The following is a 21,247-nucleotide window of genomic DNA, read 5'->3' on the forward strand; positions in this document are numbered from 1 at the left end:
TTCTCTGCTAATTTCGCCAAGCATAAACATGAATCTCCCCTCCCTTGGGAGTTGGTAGATCCCAGGAGTGCTGATGAGGCTTCCTGAGGAGATGAGCTGCAGGTGTGAGACTCCATGGGAAACTCCAGGTAACTCAAACAAAAGTACAAAATTAACACATGCATTCATAAACAGAAGACTGATTGTGTGCACATCACCCAGTCATCCTGGACAGAACACAGAAAACAAGCATTACCAGAAGCCCATGTCCCTGAGGTGACACTCTGCTGTCACAGTGCTGCTGATGGGACTCTTAGAAAAATTATAGCAATATCTGTTTTGGACTAATTTTAGCTTAATTTATAACAGATATGTGGTTCAAAATGCAGCAGCCTGCCTTTTAACAGGTACAAGGAAGCATGATCACATCTCTCCAGTGCTTGCTTCCCTTCACTGGCTGCCAGTGGATTACAGGATTCAGTTAAAATTGTTGCTTTTTGTTTATAAATCACTTTATGGTCTGGCCCCTCCTTATGTAGATGATTTATTGTCACCCTACACTCCTGCCAGGAATTTGCGGTCGGGCTCACAGTTTTTATTGTCAGTTGCAAAGGCTCGCCTAAAGACGAGAGGAGATGGGGCTTTTTCTGTGGCCGGTCCTACGCTCTGGAACAGTCTTCCTCTGCAGATCAGGACCTCACAAAGTCTGGATGTCTTTAAGTGCTTGCTTAAAACTCATTTATTCAACCTGGCCTTTATGTAGCATGATTTTATTTTGTCATTGTCATACTTTCTCATTTTTATTGATTTTATTATTTATTATTTTTATGGTTTTATGGTTTTTAGTTATACTTTCTTGTGATTTTATCTTCTGTGTTGTACATCACTTTGGGTTGCAGAAGCAATAATAAGTGTGCTTTAGAAATAAATGTGACCTTGACCTTGATATCGTCTCCACAGCGAAGGACAAAAACTACATTAATGTCAGTAAAGACATGTTGCAACTCAAGCCTGCCCTCTCCTCTTTTCGTGAGCTGTTTCTGTAAAATGATTACACAAACTTAACTTGTTTATCTAAAGTTGGCTGATGAGTGAGCCAGCTAATATTTAGGGGTGGGCATAGCAGTGGCGCCCCCAGAAAAATTTCATGTGGGGGGCCAGATGGGGTCAGTGAAAAATTTGGGATGGCACAACAATTTGGTTACTGGTAAGTCTGGGAAAGTTTAGGCAGTAGTTGTGTGTGGCAATGCTCTATAAGTGCAATATGGAACACGAACTCTAAAGCAACATCTAGTGCGTGGAGGTTGAAGCTGCAACAACAGAACCAGGTTCACTGCTGATGGTGAACTGTTTCTTGTTGGTCCATCTGTTGTAGGTTTCACCTAAACTCACTCTGGTTGTAGATCTTTCATGGTCGCTCCTCTTCTGATAAGGATAATGACATCTTCTGGGCTCCAAAGCAGCTGCTTGACTTGCTGAGTCCGCTATTTTCCACAGTGCCAAGCGGATTCTCTAGCAACCTGCAATGGTGCCCTCTGTTAGCTGCTAGATGTAAACATAAACCCAGTGTTGTGCCCATCAAAATAATTATTTGATTCCAATAAATCTTTTAAAGAAAATACTGTACCTTCATTCTGCACACCTCTAAACACCCCGTGGATGTCTTATTTTTGAAATATATAGCTTTTTATTAAATTGTTCCATATTTAACCTTTATTTCTTTCAAATAAAAATTACTAGGCTTATGCATCCACCACACTTACCTTTTGAAAAACAGAAATAAAATGGTAATTTCAGTAATTTTTAAAAATTGCTGTTTTAGAATGTTTAAACAGTTTCACTTGCCTTCTTCTGTCAACCAAAACATCCACAAAAGCTATTAGGATTTATACTTGAAAAAATGCTGATTCTCAGTGATATAATTAACCAGGGGTGGTTTATCCCCCCAGGCCACCCCTTGGGGGGCGCCACTGGGCTAATGGTCCCACTGCAGGACACCATTTTCAAACATGACAAACAAAAGATAAAATGGTACAATAATTTTTTAAAAGCATTTTCCTGTCCCAAAACATTCATTTTACAAGTATTTTCTGTTGAAACAGAGAGAAGAGCAAAGCGGTAGAGCTTCAAACCTGTAACCTGTGTGTGGGGGTTGGGGGTGTTCGGGGAAGGCTTTCATGCCATTTCTGACTCTCACAGCTGCAGTGGTTCTGTTGCAAATCTCCACTCATCTCTGCATGTAATTTACTTTACACTGTTAATAGCATGAAGACACACTGGGTGCACACATATGGATACGTTAGCATAAAAAAACACGTCAGACACCATAATCACATTCCTTATAAATGACCTCATCATACGTGTATGCAACAACATTTTGTCTCATCAGGATCCATGCGCTCTAAATCTATTCTACATGAAATTTCCCTGGAAACCTTTCGGCACTTGCATCTAAAATTTAAGAAGGCATAGCTAAACACTGAGAATAAACTAGGTTTTTTCTACTAAGTCAATTTAATTTGAATAATGATCTTTATTTATGACCAAACAAAGGGAACAGCCAAGTTTAGTTCAGCCAAATTTAATTTATTCATTAATTTATTGATGTGCCAAAGTAAATTGGGAAGTATTCTGAAGGTAGACACAAATCAGTTCCCAGCTCCTTCCTGCTTGTTGCTACAGTCGAGTGTTTCCTCGTATTCATCAGAACAATGATCCTCAGCCTGCAGGCTGGCTGTCTGCTTTTCTCTGTTTATGTGCCTGATCGACATGCTTGAGTAGGTAGTAATTATCTCATACTTCACATGATGAAACGATTTATAATCTTTAAACATCTACATCAAAATGGCAGCCAGCAGCGCGCTGTTAGAGCATTAGAGCACATTTTATCATCAGTTCAAACAAAACAGGGCGTCTATTAAATGGAACAATATTCATGACCAAATCATTTGAGGAATAGCTGGGAGGATGTGACTGACTGTCTTGTTCATTAATTTAAAGTCTGCTCCATAGACGCTGTCTAGTCGCTCCAAAATACTCCCCAATGTTTGTTGTTCTTTTATTGTTTTTTCTCCTCAAGATGGTTTGTGTCTGCTGCTTGTGTTTGCTCTGAGAATGTCATGTTGTGTCTTTCTCTCAAGTCTTTGCCTTTCCTTTTCTCTGTAGTATTCTTCTTTCAAGTCCTCACGCTTTCTACGAGTCCATCCCTTTGAGGTTATGTGGAAGACATCCACAAAGTTTCCTGAATAAGCATCCCTGTGGGTGGCTCTGTACACAGCCTCTCTTGCTACCGATGTGGCCTCTTCCACAGTCAGACCCCACCGAACACCTTGGTCCAGGATAGAGTAGGCATAGGGGGACCCTGAACCCACGGAGAAGAGCATTCCCTCCAGACGAGTGCCGTCGCTGCATACATAAAACAGCCTGGGTCCAGAGAGACGTGCTTTTCTGGAACTGTCCTGTGGAGTAAAAGAGGAGCCCTGTGAGGGACCTACTGTCATGCCCAGGTCAGGTTTTTGAGTCTTTGTAGTTCCTGCACTCTCTTCATGGTCATGGCACTCATCTTCCAGCTCTCCTCCATCCCATCCACAGAGTGTGGCAGCCACACAGAGCTCAGTCCCCTTAAAGGGGTGAAGCATGTGTGAAAGCAGCTTGGCCGCTCCTCTCGTAGACAAACGGCGACTGTGGCGGAGTTGGTAAAGACGCAGTTCTCGAGCCAGAATCCGCTTCCAAAGCATGCAGTCAGCTGAAGTTCCCGAGGTGGTCCCCACCAGGTGACTGTGAATGGGCAGGATCTTCTGGGAAGCCGGGCACGCCACAAGGCCAGAGCAGCTGGAGCGGGTGTCTGCGGCTGCCAGCACACCACCCTGAAACATGAAGGCCAAGGTGGTGGTCCCGTGGGCCATGGGGAAGGGAAGAGGCACAGTCTGAGAGGAAGTAAATGGGAGGTTTGTAGGTAAGGGGAATGCTGAGGGGGACTCTTGTGATGAGATGGCGCTCGCGCTCTGCATCAGGTTGATTTGACCAAACTGGATAGGGCTTTCATCCAGATACTCTACCTCTGGTATATAAAAATGTAACAGGTTTCTGTTATTTGTGAAGGACAGACCGGCTTCCTTTAGTTCAAATGGCATTGAAAATCTCTCTGTGGTTATGTCCTCTTGAAAGATGTCCCTGAAATGGCACAGGTCCTCCAAAGCCATTGAAAAATTACTTTAGATATTTCTTTGATTCTCACAGAAAAAGCTCAAAAACACTAACTTCAGTGTCAGATGTCTACCTCACACTGCGGAGCTGTGGTGTGTCTCTGTAGAAACATTTATGTAGACCAGGAGATGGGCGGGGCTCATGTTTGTGTGTGATCGCCTAATTCCATCCATCATCAGCATTAACCAATGTTTCATTCTCTTTGAGACATAAAAGCCAGCAGCTCATGGGTAATTAAACTTGGCTGTGATATCAGGTTGTTTTTTCTCCTCAGATTTCTTCAAAGTCTTGTGTGGGCGTAAGCCAAAGAGAGCGTGGCGTGATGCTAACGCCTTGGCTAGAGTACTACAAATGTACATGAACTCTGAAGTGTCAAGAAAGTAGAAATCTCTGTCAGAGTAACAAATAATATGAACGAAGCCATTTTTGTTACCCAGTAAATCCAGACTAACCATCTCCAGCGTTGGTCTTTTACAATAATTGGTGCCAGTTGCTCAACTAGCAACACCAGAATTACCAGTAATGCAGCATTATAGAGGCGGTACGCTTACACATCTCCTGTTGGTTTGGAAACTGCTGTCAGATGTCTCATACTTTTCCTCAGAGCAGCTCTTTTAAGTGGAGAAAAAATGAATCTGCGGTTTAAAGATCTGTTTTCATATTTGACCCGATCTTCACTTAAAAACTTGGAATGACTGTCTTTCTGCCTGTTGTTGTTGGGCTCATCTTCACTGCCTCTTTTCTGTCGGTAAGCTACGACATCACGCTTTACTACTTTAAAAGCTGAAACTGTGATTCCTTTATTTTAACTACATTTAAACTGAGAATGTTAACTAGCTGCATTTGTTGCTTTCATGTTAACATGTTCAGCCACAGGAGTAAACACAGACACATTATAAAAGCGGTAGCTTTCAGCGATGAAGTCATCTAGTTAAAGGCCTAGCATTCCTAACCCTAACCCTAACCCTAACCCTAAGAGGAAAAAGCTAAACAAAATACTTGTCTTCACAGACAGAATCATACGAAGCTCCTACCTCTTATCAAAGATTGGAGAAATAATTCTTTGGTTTTTGAGAGAAAGCATCCGTTTTTATCTTTACCTTCACCAGTGTCCTTGTTTTTCCTCCACTTTGCCCAGGGACAGTGTGTGTTACAAGCCATTTCAGCTGAGAGTGGTGACACTTTGCCTGACAGTTTCATAGGGTTTGAGTCGGTCCCTGACAAAGTGGCAGATGGCTCAGTGGTCCGTGTGCGGTATCAGTGCTCCAGGCCGTGTCAGCTCGCAGTGGAAATTTTGGTGTCAACATTAAGGAAGACAGATTTGGTGGTGTTCAGGAGGAAATGGACCAGCAGCACACCTCGAGTGTACAAGACCCAGCAGGTGCTGCTCAGATTGCCCCAGTCTATTTCAAATCATCACCGCTATGCCAGCAGGAACATGTCGGACACTCAGAACGCCACGGTTCGCGCTCGGCTGGATTATTTGGAAGAGGGCAGTGAAATCAGCCCTCAGCATGGTTCAATGTTAAGGATTTATGAAGTGCAGCAGGTACTGCCACTTTCTGTGTGGCCAAGTCCCCCCCCCACTGGGTGTTTGTCATGGTCTGCTCAACTCTTGGGGCAAATGGCCGACAACAGAATCCTTCAGTGCCCTCACGAGTCAGGTGAGACTCCTAAAAACATCCATGTTTCTCCTAATCTCTCCTTCCAAGACCGAGCAGAACAAAACCTCCTGTGAAGAGTCTTTTGCTGTTTGTCTTATTTACAGATGTAATTGATGTGCTGAAATTCCCTTTGGCATGCACCGGTGAGAATTTCGGGGTGGTCCACAGGTTCCAGCCTTTCATCAATGGAGCCCTGGAGAGAGCTCGTCTTCATGCTGTAACACGGCCCAGGTGGGCCTCACTCACCGACTCCTAATTTGCCTCACTTTAGTTCTAACTTATTCTGTATGAAGTCCAAACTCACAGCATGAACAAAAGCCTCCTGCGGTGTCTGCAAAAGCTCCACCAAAAGCTTAGAAATCAAAACTTTTTAGATGTTTAATCTTATTGCGGTGACACGTGCCGTATCAAAGTCGAGGTTGACAGATCTCAGGGTCGGAGGTGGCTTCCTCTTCTGGTGCAGGCATGTTAAAGGCACACTGTACTTTTAGTTTTAATTTGCTGCTTTTATAAATGACTTCATGAGCTTCACCAAGCCTCTTCACCCAAGCATATAAGCTTTTTATTCACGGTCATTGCAAGACAGCAAGGTCAGGAGTTTTTAGCAGACAGCACAGCGTTTTAAATCTGGCCTCACGCTCCAGCGGATGAAGAAATGATTTGTCAACTCACGTCTCGTTGCTTGGTTTTCAGCGTCGCCTTCTCCGTGTGGATCTACCTGCTGAAAGGGTGTCAGAAGAACCACTGTGGCATTGTCCATCATGTCAATCAGAAACGTCTGTTTGACTCTGTCCTGATACAGCTCACAGACACAGGTGGGCCACAGCAGCGTGTGTAAATACAAAGTGCCATAGAGGATTTGACCCAGCTGCCATGAGATGATTGTGAGGGATGATGTGCGTTTTTGTGAGACTCAGGAACAAACTGTGTTATGTATTAATAAAGCGCTTTGGATTTCCTCTGGCAGAAATATATGTCTGTCATATCTTCTGTTCAGGAGACCTCATAATTCAGGCCCGCATGACAACCGGAGAAGATGAAGCGTTCCGAGCAATCGTAATGTTGCCCCTGTGGAAATGGATTAGATTGGACTGTTACATACTGGACTCTAAGGTAAAAGCACCCCAACTCGTGGTTCTGGGTGGGTAGAGGAGCATTAGAACCTGAAATTGAGCTAGTAGTCTGTTTTCTCCTGAGCTTTGTTTGGTGCTTTTGTTTCCTTCTGGAAAAGCTGTAAGACCCTGAAAGATGGTTTCTTTCCAACTGGAAGACTGCGGGGCGATTCCAATTCAACTTGTTCACACTTCACTGGGTATTTTATTATTCTTCATATATTTTCCTGAGCTGGTGCCTTGTTATGTCTGGCTTTCAGGTGCAGCTGAATGCAGCATGGGACAATGAAACCCGCAGCTTCGAATACAAGTAAGTTAATGCTTTTTTCATGTAAAATACAGAAACCCCACTTCTGCCCTTAAAACAACCCAGCAGGTCCGGGCACTATGCTGCACACTGAGTGTGACTGTACTTCTAAAAGACATTAAATACCTTACAGATTTCAGAACATCATCCACTATGATGACACTGATGGACACTTTGTGATTGGAGGAGGAAAATATATGTCTGGCATCAGCGGATACTTTGGGCCTTTTAAATACCACCGTCTAGGAACAAAAGAAGTAACTTTCATTTCATGTTATCGCCCATCTGAGGCTTTCCTACCGCTAAATCACTTTAGTTCCAGTATCAAATTTGATACGTTTCCTTTCCCAGATAAAGAATCCACTTCATCCCAAGTCGACCTTACAGGAGCTGGACCGGACTCACCTGGAGTGTCGGGAAATGAGAGCTTTTACCAACGCTTTTCTGCAAGTAGTATCTGAGGATCACCAGCTGTCTTCAAATAACAAAAGTGATATATTGTTTTGATATTTCCTATTAATGTAATGTTGAAACCAATCACCACAGAGAAACCTAGTATCGAGGGTGCAAATGCTACAAGTGCACACCTATGGAGTATGTGAGGAATGTGGCTGACAGCATAGTATTTATTATTTTTTGTTTGTTTTATTTCAGCTGTCTGCACCAATGACTTCCCCGGACTGTGGGCTCAGTTTCAAGACAAAGATAAAACCTGTGCAGAGGCATGGAACCTGGAAACACAGCTTAAATACAGCGTGCTGTTTCAGTTCTTGCTGAGAAAGGAGGATAGAATAAGAACAGGTGTTACAGAATCACATACCAGATGAGGTATACGTTAAATGTCTATGTTACAGCTCACAGGTTGCCGTTTCTGCAGGACATTTGGGTATGAATAACCTGGGTGGTACCTTGTTCCACCTGGCAGTTAGCACACTGTTCCAAGAGCATGAAGCACCAATGGAAATGTCAGCTACATCGTTGGAGTTATTAAAAGCATCCTCATGCTTTGGAAATCACAGAGCATCTCTCTTGCTGGCCGCCATTTTCCTTTCTGGCTTGGGTCACCCAGTCGACCAGGAGCAGGTAGACTCAGTGCCCCTTTGTGTCCTCAAAATCAACTTTATCACATTTGTGCTTCCAAGCCTTATTCTGACCTTTGATTGCTTCAGGGTCATGTCTACAGTCTGATTGGTGCAGTGGGTGATGACCGATTTGCCCTGATGCATGCTGGGTATAAACACACACATGGAGCTGATGGGTTTCCCCAAGACTTGGACATGGCTAATTGCTACTATGCTAATATTGGAGGACAGTGCAGCATTGATAGTTACAGATCTCATGAAAATAAGGTAACACCCACTGATGATTTATTCATAAACATTAACGTTATTATTGTTTATGTTTATGTTTATGTATTTAGCAGACGCTTTTGTCCAAAGCGACTTACAAGTGATAATCGGCATGTTGCCCTTGAGGCTAACAACAACAACAACAACAACAACAACAACAACAACAACTTGACATCAGTCATGGAGAGGAGGGAACAAGGAGTGGACAGTAGAGAGGGGGGACGGGTGCAGGGAGGGTGCTAGTTTAGAAGATGCTCTCTGAAGAGCAGGGTCTTCAGGAGTTTCTTGAAAATTGAAAAGGAAGCCACAGTTCTGGTAGTGCTTGGAAGGTCATTCCTTGTTTGTGGAACGATGCATGAGAAGAGTCTGGATTGTCCTGAGCGTGGTGTAGGCACTGCTAGCCGACGATCCTGTGATGACCGGAGCGGCCGGGCCGAGACGTAAGCCTTTGCAAGAGGATTCAGGTAGATGGGAGCCATACCGTCTCAGACTTTGTATGCTAGTGTTAGCAGTTTGAACTTGATGCGTGCTGTTAGCGGTAGCCAGTGGAGCTCAATGAACAGAGGGGTGACGTGTGCTCTTTTAGGCTGATTGAAGACCAGACGCGCCGCTGCGTTCTGGACCATTTGAAGAGGTCTCACAGTACAGCCTGGAAGACCAGTTAGAAGGACATTGCAGTAATGGAGGCGGGAGATGACAGTAGATTGCACCAGGAGCTGGGTGGCATGTTGTGTTAGGTATGGTCTGATCTTTCGTATGTTGTACAGCGCAAAGCGGCATGAACGAGCAACAGAGGCAACATGATCTTTAAAGGCCAGGTGTTCATCAATTATTGTAAACTATTCCAAACCAGAAAATGGCTAGAAACCTTTTGGAGTTACCAGCACCTCTGAGTCTGATGTCGTAGTCTTCAACCACAAGAAGGTGGAATGCTGTCTCCGTATTAGGAATGAGTCACTGATGCTGATGGAGAAGTTCACATTTCTTGAGGTTGTGTTCACGAGTAAGGGCAGACAGGAGCAGGACATTGATGGATGGATTAGGCAGACATACCGATTTGCCTCAGCGAAGAGAGAGCTGAGTCTAAAAGCAAAGCTGTCAATTTAACAGTCAATCTACAGTGCTTTGAAAAAGTATTTGGTCCATCCTTTTTGCTGAATTAATTTAATTCAGCAACATTTCAAGGAGTTTTGATTATAAGCAATATTTTTAAGTCATGCTTCAGAGTTTCAATTCATTATGGTTACCCCAAAACCTTAATTTTGTTATTTTGAGCCATGCTGATTGGACCTGTGCTATGGATCACTGTCTTGCTGCATAACCTAAGTGCATTTGAACCCAAAGGTGTGGTACACTTATTTACTTAATACTTTTGCAGTGGTCCCTAGTAGGAATGAATGTCTTATAAGTTGTACTCTGAAGAAAAAAAAGCTGAAATGCACCTATTTCAGGAAGTAGCACAACACTACACCAGGAGGGGGAATGTGGTGGTGGTGATGGGCCGGTGAAAACTCCGCTGGTGATCGATTCAGCCCCGGGGGTGTAAACCGCGGGAATTGCAGCAGGAGGGGGAGGAACCGTGGGAAAAAAATCACTGCTTGCAGGGGGGTGGCCCAACACAGCCTCAGTGACAATAATAATGATGATGGCTGGGTTAGTTTGGGAGAAGAGGAACAGTATTCCAAGTGGATCAGGCATTTTGATGAGCCAGCTGGATATGTGGAGACAGGGATCGGTCAAATTCAGAACACATTGATATTTTGTCAGTTTATTTGGATGAGGAATTCTGGACCCTCATCACAACTGAAACTAAGCGATATATATGTATATATATATATATATATATATATATATATATATATATATATATATAAAACAATTATAAACAAAATAAACCAAAGAAGGGATGAATGAAATGTGTTCATGACACTGAAGCACCGATTCGCAGTAAACATAACAAAATACCATTAAAGTAATAAATATTATATATACATACATACATAGTTATATGTGTCTACATAGGAATATGTATATATGTATCATAAACAATAACAACACTAAGAAAATAAGACAAAAACATAAAAAAATACTAAAATCTGCAAATGTGATGCAATCCAATATGGCTGCCACCTGATGACGTCATAATATGCAAATTACGTGACTGAATTTGTTCCTATAACAAAATTTGGCTCATACTGAAGATTTTCTAATTTACAATATTCCTCTATCTCTAACCAGATTTCAGCTACAAGCTCTTTAAATAGTGATGTAAAAATCATATTTTACTGAAAAAACTATGGCGCCTAAAGGGTTAACTGTACCTTACTTGTTCTTGTGTGAGTTGCATATGGTTGTGACTTTGTCAAGTAAACATGCTGAAACATATATCATTGAGCACAGATTAATGAAACATTTCATTATTTTATAATTGCTATAAGTAGCAATAAACAAACGTTTATTTAATGATTATCTGGCATATAAGTTTTAGAAGTTAATATTTAATTTTAAAATCTTCTTTCTTTTTTCTTCTGTGAAGCAAAGTGTCTTAGTTAAGAGGGTACTCTGTGAGCAACACATTCTCACTCCCAGCGCGTCAAAAACAAACGCTAGGTCATCCACCCTCCGCGTCAGACCCCTGACGCCAAAAGTGCCCTTTTTCGTAACTTATGTGCGAAAAGGGGTTCTGACTGCAGATCCCAGTGCAGCGTTACACTGACGCGATGGGATGTCCGCAGCCAGGGCACCAAACAAGCTCATTGTACCTCACCCTAACCTTATCCTCTTATTTTACCTTCCCCTCACCCCTATCCTAACCTTAACCATCTTGCTAGCGAACACGTTAGTGATGTGTCGGTCGCTCTAAAAGCCGGCTCTAGGAAGTGAACGGCGGGAGCCACCTCGTCATTGGTCGGGTTGGGACCGAGCCAACGCGAGGGGGAGGTTTCAGCTACCAAGGTGGAGGTTAAAAGTAGAGGGTATTTGTAACCTCCCCCTCGCCAGATGATATGTTCTAACGTTCCCCTTGGGCAGCAAATACGAAAATTCACAGTCAGAATGCGTGGGAAACAAACGCTTGATCACAGTGAGAGTGAGGGCCTGATTTATGCTTCTCCGTCTGCGTCAGTGCGGAGACACGCAACGCCATTATCCGTCCTTGCGTAGGGCACGCAAGTACGTACGGAGTCGAGCCCACTTTTTTAAACATCCGTCGAACGAGACGGATTACGCAAGCTTGTGATTGGTCAGGACGCCGCTGTTGTTTACAGCGCCGCCATTGCAAAGAGAGCCGAGTTTAACTAGTGGCAGCCACGGAGAAGCTTGAAGAATACCTCGCTAAAAAACTCTAAAAACATGAACGTTTAATTCTCCCGTGATTGGAGGAGTGAAAAGATGCGCAGCAAGCGTTTTATTTGTGGACGGAAATAACAGGAAACGTGGGTTTAGAGGTGGGGAGCGCATGAAGCGGTGGGAGAATGAGAGACAAATATGTCCGTGTTAAAAGTCTCTTATATACACAAAAAACACAAAATAAACACACGATCTTGGACCGATACATGACAGGATACCAAAGAACAGCGCTATGCCCTCTGTTGTCCTGCCGGGCAATTGCTTTGCAACACTCTCCAGGAGACGGAGAAGTATGAGAGCAAAACGCTTCCGTCAATCCGTGCGTGTCTGTCCCTTGCGGAGCTGACGGAGAAGCATAAACCAGGCTTAACGCTTTAGGTAGCAAGAGGGTTAAGGTTAGGATGAGGATGAGGGGAAGCTTATAAATAGCAAAACGTTAAGGTTTAGGTGCGGTTAAACGAGCTGGTTCGGTGCCGCATCAGCGGATATCTCATCACGTCAGTTTTACGCTGCGTTGGGATCTGCAGTTAGAAAAGGGAAAAAACCCTGTTCGCACATAAGTAACAAAAAAGGGCACTTTTGGCGTCTGGGGTCTGAGGCGGAGGGTGGCTGACCAAGCGTTTGTTTTTGACGCGCTGGGAGTGAGAACGTGTTGCTGTGAGGGACCTTGAGGAGAGAATGTTATTGCTGACATTTCGTTATCTCTGTCAGAGCTGAAGGCTCTGAGCTCCAGTTGGTGGGATGATTTAAATCAGGCGTGTCAAACTTAAACTCACACGGGGCCGAAATGAAACTCTGGGACGGAGTCGAGGGCCAAACTTAATATTTTTTGAAAAAGTGACGGCAAATTTGTACATTTTCTTTATCAACATATATGCAATTTTGAACCTTTAAATTTGGAAACAAACTTATTTCTGCATTAACACTGAATGTGGAATAACCAAATGACACACTAGCAAGTCCGTTTTAAATAAAAGGCATCAGTGGTATTCATTACTTGTGGTATAATCAGCATTTTATAAATCTATTCAGGATTCATGTTTTTTTGTTTATTCATTTTTCTTATTTTTTTATTCTCCTTTTTTCTCCTGTAATACGTGTCATCGCTGCTGTGACGTCTAGCTTTCCCCACTGAGGAACAATAAAGGGATTTTCTATTCTATTCATCTATCTGCAGCCTTTCCACTTCCTGTTTACTGTAGGCTAAATCTTTTCTCACGGGCCAACAACAAAATAAAATATCATTTTATCTTAAATGAAAATGCAACATCTCACCTGTTAACTTTCATGTTTTGGAGCAGAAAAAGAGCAGAAAACCAACATATTTAAAGCTCAGTTTGCTCCACTGGTTTACCGTGATGCTCACCTGTTCCAGCCAGATACCTGCATCATGGGGTTGATCTGAGCTGAGGAGGAGACTCCTGTTGTTTTGTTCATCTTCATCATAATAATGACAACATTAGATGACAACAGGTGCTCACATAGGTTTGTGCTGATGAACATGTCTGAGCAGCTTGACCACGTTGTTGTGTGTCGGGGAGGAAACACGACCACAGAGCCGTGCTGGTTTGAGCGTGTCGCTGTTCGCTGGAGTTATATCAGCTCTGTCTGGACATTAGTTGGAAAACTTTCTCTTTCAGTTGTGAACACATTACTGAGCGGCTAGAATCTCCGTTTCTGGGCTTCAACGTCAGAAAACAGCTGAGTGAACTCGGCGCTGAGTGAGAGGAGTGTAGTTTGTCCGAGACAGCGGAGCTGCACACCAGCAGCAGGCGCTGGAAAAAACACAAAGGAGGGGGCGCGTCGGCTCTGCGCTGACGCCGCAAAGCATCATGGGAGTTGAAGTCTTTGCATTAAAATCGGCCAGCGGGCCAGTTTTAATATATTTTTGATATTTATCCCGCGGGCCACATAAAAATGCTCCGCGGGCCGCATCTGGCCCGTGGGCCTTGACTCTGACATATGTGATTTAAAGGGAACACAGACCAGATGTTAGATGGTCAAACAATACCTAAAATTTGACCATTTCTGGATTAAACTGTTTTAGTAGAGATTGAACCCAGTGGATCGATGATTGGTGCCGTGTAAGAGACAGGTTTTGTTGTATTCACAAACACTCCCACTAGCTGTTGCCTCTTCTTTCCAACAGATGGGAGTACTATTGATCTTCTTATTTCCTTTTAGCAAGGAAGAGATTAAATGTGGCATTTTATTGGAAAATTTATATCAGATGTCTGATTGCACTGTATTAAACAGGCATTCAAACAAACATGCTGTACACTGGGCAACAGCCTTTCAAAATGCACCGTGCCTGAAATATGATTAATAATGTGTTTGTTGAAGAGGCCACAGTAATGCGGGAATGGGCAGGTCTTAAATCCTAATTTAAAAATAAAGCTGCGTTGATGAATGCAAGAGAGCACTCCTAGATAAGGAGCTCGCCATGAGAACAGTCTGCTTCCTGCTGATTTCCTGTTTTTTCTATCAGTATTTCAATAAGATGCATCTAATGAAGAGATGTGTATGAAAACACCAGAGAGACATGGCTGCTCCATCTGCTGAGGAGACAGTAAACGGCAGAACTGTTCCTGTGGAAGTTTCACCAAAGAGGAAACTTGAGGAAGAGAAGTGCAGAAGAAAGTGCACCAGTTCAGATTGGGAGGGTGTCTTTCCTCTACTCTTCTTTGTTCTGATAGTATTTTTAATTAATACTGATCATTATATTTGATTAGAAGTGATTAGATGTTTGATTTATCTAATAAATGAATGATAATGTTGCCCTTGAAGAGCAATCTTTGAACAGCTTCAGCTGTTTACAGTGAGAGTTCTGTTAGCAACAAAAATACTAATTTCATGAACGGTGATTTACCTGGGTGTTTGTCTTTTCTGCAGCAGTACAGGCCGGAATTCATATATTTAGGCATGGAGGAGGATTTAAAGAGCCTGACACTGGAGACAAGCGATGCTTTTCAGTTTCTGAAATTCCAAGCAGATCGTGGAGACCTGGAATCTCAGGTTTGAGTGATGCACAAAGCTGATCCGAGTTTTTAATCAGATTTATTATTCAGATGAGCTCTGTGTCTGAGGAAGATGGATAAAAGCATAGAGGGGAAAGAGGTCTCTTAGTTCTTCTGTTCTTTTTGTAAATGTTCTCCTTTGTGATCGGTGGTCACACCGGTGTCCAAAGCAGACTAATACAAACTCCATTAACTTTAGAGGCGCCTGGGAATGATGCTTTTCTGGGGACAGAACGGAGTCTCAAAAGACACGATGAGCGCGGTGAAGTGGATTGAGAGAAGTGCTATGCAAATGAAGGATCCCTCAGCGATGTACGACTACTCCCTCTTACTAATGAAGGTTGGGCAGAATTATACAGACCCTGTTTTATGATTGAATTGAACACTGTACTTTGTGTGTGTGTGTGTGTGTGTGTGTGTGTGCTCTGTCTTTGTTTTGACACTTATCGATTCACTGATTGATGTTGATTCCTTCAGGGCCAGGGTGTGAAAAGAAACTATACTCAAGGTTTTCAGCTTATGAAAAAAGCAGCAGCGATGGTGAGCGAGAAGCAATCAATGGCTGTGTTTACTCCGTCTTAGTCTACCACGAATACCACTGTCTGCTTCCTCGCTTTAGGGTTCAATTAACGCCCTGAATGGTCTAGGCTGGTATCATGGGAGTGTGCTGAAGGACCACAAAAAAGCAGTGAAATACTTTGAACAAGCTGCTTTAAACGGGAGTGATGACGGGATGTACAACTTGGGGGTTTATCATCTGAGTGGGAAACACCCCAACAAGCCACAGAGGAATGAGGTTCGATTTTCATCCAGTTTTTATACAGCACAGCCATCTTCCCGACTCCTACACTTGTTTTCTGTTTCTCCTCCTGAACCACAGAGCGCTGCATTCGAGCTGTTTCTGAACGCGTCTCGCCTCGGCCACACCGCTGCTTCGGTGGAGGTGGCGGGGTATCTCTCCACAGGAAGCCTAGAAGGGGTTTCTCAGGATGTGCAGAGGGCTGTGATGTAAGAGGCTTTCATTAACTTGGTGAAGAAGTGATTGTTATAGGCTGTTACACTGCAGCCTGCAGCTCATTGCCTTCTAATTTCAACGACACTGGTTAATTCAAGGTCAGAAAGCAGCATTTACATATTTAAAGTAATAGCCACTGCAGAGTAGTCTCTGACCTTGAGAGACTCTGCAGAGTTTTGAATTCAAAGCAGCTTTATTTTAAATCTTAACATATTTTAATTTAATGACTGTCAGAGAGTCGTCACCGGATCTGCAAATGATTATCTTTTGAAGTAAACATGATTTTAAATTAGCACCACCGCGTATCGACAGTAGGCAGCATAAAAACTGCTATGGCTCAGTCAGTTTTACAACTATTGAGCTGAAGTTTCTAGTCGTAGTAGCTTAAGTCATCCCTGTTTCATTCTCCAAGAATGAACTGCCAGATCTTGGTTGTAAACCTTGTCTTTTAGCAAAACACCTCGTCAGAAAGATGGTCACAACAGCTTATGTTTATTAAATCTGCTAATGCTTTCATCCAAAGTAGCGTACATGTTTTTATCTGTGGGAGGAAGTCAGAGTACCCGTGGAAAATCCTCGCATGCTTTGGGAGAACATGCTAATTCTATGCAAAGAGGCCACAGCCACGGTTTGCACCCATGATGATCTTGGTGCTGGGAAGTTGATCCTTAGCAAACTAGAAAGGAAAAATGTAGTGAGCTGAACTTTGGTGTTGAAGGCCATCTTTAACACGCACAGAGCCAAGACTCGAGTGATATTTTATTTAGCAAAATGTTACTCAACTCAGCATTAGTGGTTTTGGTTTAACCCTCTCAGGCTGAAAATAAGTTTTGATAAAAGGACGAATAACTAAGTCCTTCAGAGTACTTCTGAGTTTAAAAATGCTCATGAAACACGTATGTGGAGTAACCAGGTAGGCAGGTTTCAACGTTGCACATCTGCAACACCTGCCTCCAGAGGGTTAACCAGTCATGACAGGCAGTGGTGATAGGAAAGTCTAAATCTTTACATTTAATAGCTTTTTTCTTTTAGAAATGATCCCAACAAATCAAGAACTACTTCTACATCTAAAACTTTCTGATTAATGTTAAGTAAACCATTGTCACAATTTGGTGTAGTAGGATGTTTAGGACCCAAAATGCAGAAAACCAGATGAACCAGGCAGGAGGTAGATGATGAAAATAAATCCTTTATTTAGGAGTAGTCCAAAGGCAGGGAGCCAAAACCCAAAAATCCAATAATCTTAACTGAGCAATAAAAACACTAGAGGACTAGAGACACTGGAACACTAGAAGCTAGGAACAGGAACAAGCCTGACAAGAACAACAAACAAACATTAATGGACCGACAAGAACACAGAGACAGACAGGGCTTAAATACACTGGGAGGAGCAATCAGGGAAACAGGAAGCAGGTGTGTGGGGTGAGCTGCTGGAGGGAAGGCAGGTGACTCTAATCAACTCAATGGGGAAAACAGAAACAGAGGATGGCAAATACCTTAACACAAAACTAAACAACAATTTCCTAAAGACAGAGGGAAGGACTCACACAAACTAGCTGGAGGAGGACATAGTACACACACACACTGAGCAGGGGACAACGAGGCTGGAGCTGACCTGGGAGGAAACAGTAAAAAAGATATCAGACACTAAACTGACACACAGAAAAAGGACACAAGAGGGCGCCAAAGGGCTACAACATAAGACACATAACAGGGATGCAGACAAGGACACATGAGGGCGCTAAGAGAGCACAAGGGGAGAACCTGGAGTGGAGCACAAGAGGAGCTGGGGAACAAAGGGACACAAGAGGGAATCTAGAGAGGGATGGAGGACACCAGGAGGCACATAAAGGAAGGGGGCAGATGCAGACCATGACAACCATATTCCTTAATTTATCACCCATTTGTCACCCTCTGCTCAGAATGCTAACAAAGGTCTGTGAACAGAACGGACACCTTGGATTTACGATCAGAGAGGCCCTTCAGGCCTACCTCCAGGGTTCTTGGTAGGAACATAATTCAATAACACTTCGAATTTCACTTAATTTTCTCTGATCTTTACTGTTTTGTTCCCCCTTTTAAGAGATTGTGTGTGTGTGTGTGTGTGTGTGTGTGTGTGTGTGTGTGTGTGTGTGTGTGTGTGTGTGTGTGTGTGTGTGTGTGTGTGTGCTTAAACAACAGGCAGGAATCTCTGGTGAAGTACGTTTTAGCCGCTGAAACCGGTCTCGGCTTAGCCCAGATCAACGCTGCACACCTGTGTGAGGTAAACACACACTCCGTCTTTGGTGTTAAACCCCTTTGTGTATGTGATTATTGCCTGATTGTTTAATCTGATTTGTTAGATAATTCTGCAGTCAGTGTGCCATGATTGGACTTATGGTTTTAGCTAATAGACGTAATTCCAGTCACACTTTAAGTATGCCAGAGGGAAATTATTAGCGCGTGATAATGTAACCTTCATTATTACTCTGCACTTTCCCACCATGCACCAAGGAGCTGAATCTCAGTTACGACTGTCAGAGGAGATATCACAGCTTCTCTTTATTAAACTCTGATCCTCATCCACCCAGTGAGTTCAGCTCATTTTATTCTACTTTAACCCCCTTTTCCCTGTCAGTTTGGTCACTGAACACCAAATGTGTCTATTCTTCATAGCTCTGCTGAAAATGGGAGACTACTACTACTCCTCCTCATCCTCCAGCACACGAGAGGACTCATTATCCTTGGCTGAGCAGGCCGTATCAATGTATAGCAGAGCAGCTCTAGCAGGCAGCCCTCAGGTGACAGATTTACTTGAGCTGTAATCTGATCACCCTATGATAAACTTAATTAAACTTCCACAGACTGAGGCCCACTGCAATAAAAACAGCAAACGGCATCACAAGTTGTTATTATTTGGAGACTTTCTGAGTGAATAACCAGTCAGCCAACTGGTGTAATTCCGTTTTCACACAGGGAATGTTCAACTTGGCTGTTTTAGTGCGAGAAGGCTACGTTCTTCCACAGAGCACCCTCCACTTGTTCAATGCATCGCGCCACGACGAGCCGGACTCTGTGATGGAGAAGATCCTAGGAAGGTGTGTTATTTTAAAACCATCAGTAAAACTAATCAGTTGTGTAATGCGAGTATCTCCAGCCACTGATGTGATGAGATAAGCCTTTGTTTGAGGACTAATGATGTAACTGAAATCACGTGTAACACAGCTTCCATTGTCGTATCTCCTAAGATGTGCACAGCTCGAGGACGAGAATGCAGTTGCACCCTGTTCTTTAGCTCTGTTCGGACTCCAGATGGGAAAAGCCTTGAGCAGCATGACTCAGAACCGTGCACAACTCCTCTTGGTAGGCATGAGCCAGTCAGTTCCTGCTGTATGGAGCAGGAGACAAACACAATCACTTCTCCAGAGACACTGCTTCTCTTCTTTATTGTGATAGTTAATACATTTAATATCTAAAATGCAGAATATACATAAAACACAATCTGGAAATTAACAAGATGTTGGCATTTAAGGAGGAAATGTGAAAAAATGTCCAAGTAATTGTTGATTTTTTTCCCCCTATAGGCATATGCATCGATTCTCTCCATCATTGTGTTTGCTGTTGTTGTGCCGTTTCAGGCCTGCCTTGGTAAGTATTAATGCTTTGCGCACTTGTGGACATTCACCACAAGATGGCGCAGTTTGCCCACATGTTGATTGACATCATCTGCTTCTCTGATCTCTACAAATCAATCTGTCAAAAACAACTATCTGACTCTTAAGTGGTTCCACCATCTTCAAATGTCTACAGAGCACAAATGGAAGGCAGCCACACAGAGGGGAAGAGCATCTTTAGGGGCACAACCCGTGGAGGAAAACCCAAGGCTGTCTGTGAATGTCCTACAGCAGCTCCAGCTGAGCAGCGACTTGGCTGTGACTCTGTCTGGTGTGTGTCTGTGTGCCTGCTGGACAATGCTCTTCTATCATCTCCTATGATGATCAAATCCCCAGCAAAGTGATCCAAAAGCCACAACAAAATCCCCAGATGCTTCAGACAGGCAGGGCAGTGTTTACATCATGAGTAACAGAACTTGTGTATTTTAGGCATGTGACTCATTTAAAGATGAGAAACACTGGAATAAAAGGAGAAAACAAACTTGTCCAGCTCCCATTTTTAAGAGCAAAACACAAATAATGCACCTTTAGTGATGGCTGTGTGCTGGCTAAATTCTAATAAGTCATCTATTAAGGCTTGTCCCTGGTGTTATCGGTGATGTGTTGAAGATAAAGGTCTCTCGGGAGAACAGGTATCCAGCAAAAGCATTTTAATGTGTTTGATTCAAAAACAGAGCAGGAATTTCCAACATTATTGATCTAGTCTTGGTTCTTTGTTTAATAAGAAGATAAGAAGATATCTGTTTTACACATCAGTTAAGAGACACCAGGTGCAGAGGTAACTATGGCAACTGGAGACACAGACCATTTATCCACTTTTAGATTAGTAGTAAAAAAAACGGGTGCATCTGTGTGGTGCCATCAGTTTTATATTTATTAAAAAAACAACTTTTGAGTAATTTTGTTTCTGTATGATGCATAGGTGGCATGACCTTGTTGCTGAGAGTTATTTACAGCTCTGACTGGCTGAGATGCGATAATGTGCAGTTTACAGCTTTGCATTCACACAGCTGTCATTAGTTAAATTGGAAGCTTGACAGCGTAAACAGTGGAGCTGCTTGACTCTAGAGTGAACATGTATAATTTGAGGATTGACTAATGTTGTGCCTCTTGCTTCTCCTATCTCTTTCTGGCTCCTTTTATTCTGCTTAAAACAACAAAACATCGTGTATGCTTGGCAGCGTTCTTCAGTTTTTCTTGTGCAGCATTTGCTGCGACATCGGTACAAGTAATGTTGTAAAAAAGGGAAAAGACAATAATTTAAGTTTAATTAAATTGGAAAGAGTAAATGCTTTTCTTGTAAAATCTGTATTCCCTCTTTATTACCTCTGACACAACCATGATTTCTAAATTAAATTAACTATCAGTCCATGAGAAAAACAGTCCTGCTGCATGTCAGTATTGTCATTCCGACACCAAATAAAAGCATAGGGGGGATCTTTGAACATCATTTGTACATTTGTTCTATGTAATCCTTCCATTGTTTTAATTCTTTTCTAAACACACCGTAGTAGATTTGTTTTTACCTTATTATTTGCTATCAAGTTTCAGCTAACACTGTGGCCTTCCTTAGAGCACTGTTGATGTTGGAGGCATT

At 42.8% G+C, this 21,247-nt stretch overlaps 2 protein-coding genes across 2 annotated transcripts; one reads left to right on the forward strand and one right to left on the reverse strand.

Annotated features, from left to right (window-relative positions):
* Positions 1 to 2,063: 2,063 nt before the first annotated feature.
* LOC107396048 (proteasome subunit beta type-11-like) lies at positions 2,064 to 4,470 on the reverse strand. Its single transcript, XM_015975560.3, has one exon. The coding sequence runs from the start codon at positions 4,179 to 4,181 to the stop codon at positions 3,054 to 3,056; it is 1,128 nt and encodes a 375-aa protein (XP_015831046.3). The 5' UTR covers positions 4,182 to 4,470; the 3' UTR covers positions 2,064 to 3,053.
* Positions 4,471 to 4,539: 69 nt separating this feature from the next.
* On the forward strand, positions 4,540 to 20,131 carry LOC107396047 (protein sel-1 homolog 3). The gene is made up of 24 exons (XM_015975559.3): positions 4,540 to 4,933; positions 5,324 to 5,849; positions 5,954 to 6,080; positions 6,543 to 6,664; positions 6,847 to 6,962; positions 7,222 to 7,271; positions 7,402 to 7,525; positions 7,620 to 7,758; positions 7,923 to 8,069; positions 8,146 to 8,351; positions 8,438 to 8,617; positions 14,858 to 14,980; positions 15,182 to 15,322; positions 15,460 to 15,522; positions 15,602 to 15,778; positions 15,863 to 15,990; positions 17,920 to 18,003; positions 18,179 to 18,260; positions 18,491 to 18,566; positions 18,653 to 18,777; positions 18,953 to 19,074; positions 19,225 to 19,339; positions 19,561 to 19,624; positions 19,787 to 20,131. Exons 1-24 carry the CDS (start codon positions 4,877 to 4,879, stop codon positions 19,969 to 19,971), a joined length of 3,279 nt encoding a protein of 1,092 aa, XP_015831045.3. The 5' UTR covers positions 4,540 to 4,876; the 3' UTR covers positions 19,972 to 20,131.
* Positions 20,132 to 21,247: the final 1,116 nt, after the last annotated feature.

This window comes from Nothobranchius furzeri, chromosome 16, assembly GCF_043380555.1.
Source record: "Nothobranchius furzeri strain GRZ-AD chromosome 16, NfurGRZ-RIMD1, whole genome shotgun sequence".
In the NCBI taxonomy this organism is placed as follows: Eukaryota; Metazoa; Chordata; class Actinopteri; order Cyprinodontiformes; family Nothobranchiidae; genus Nothobranchius; species Nothobranchius furzeri.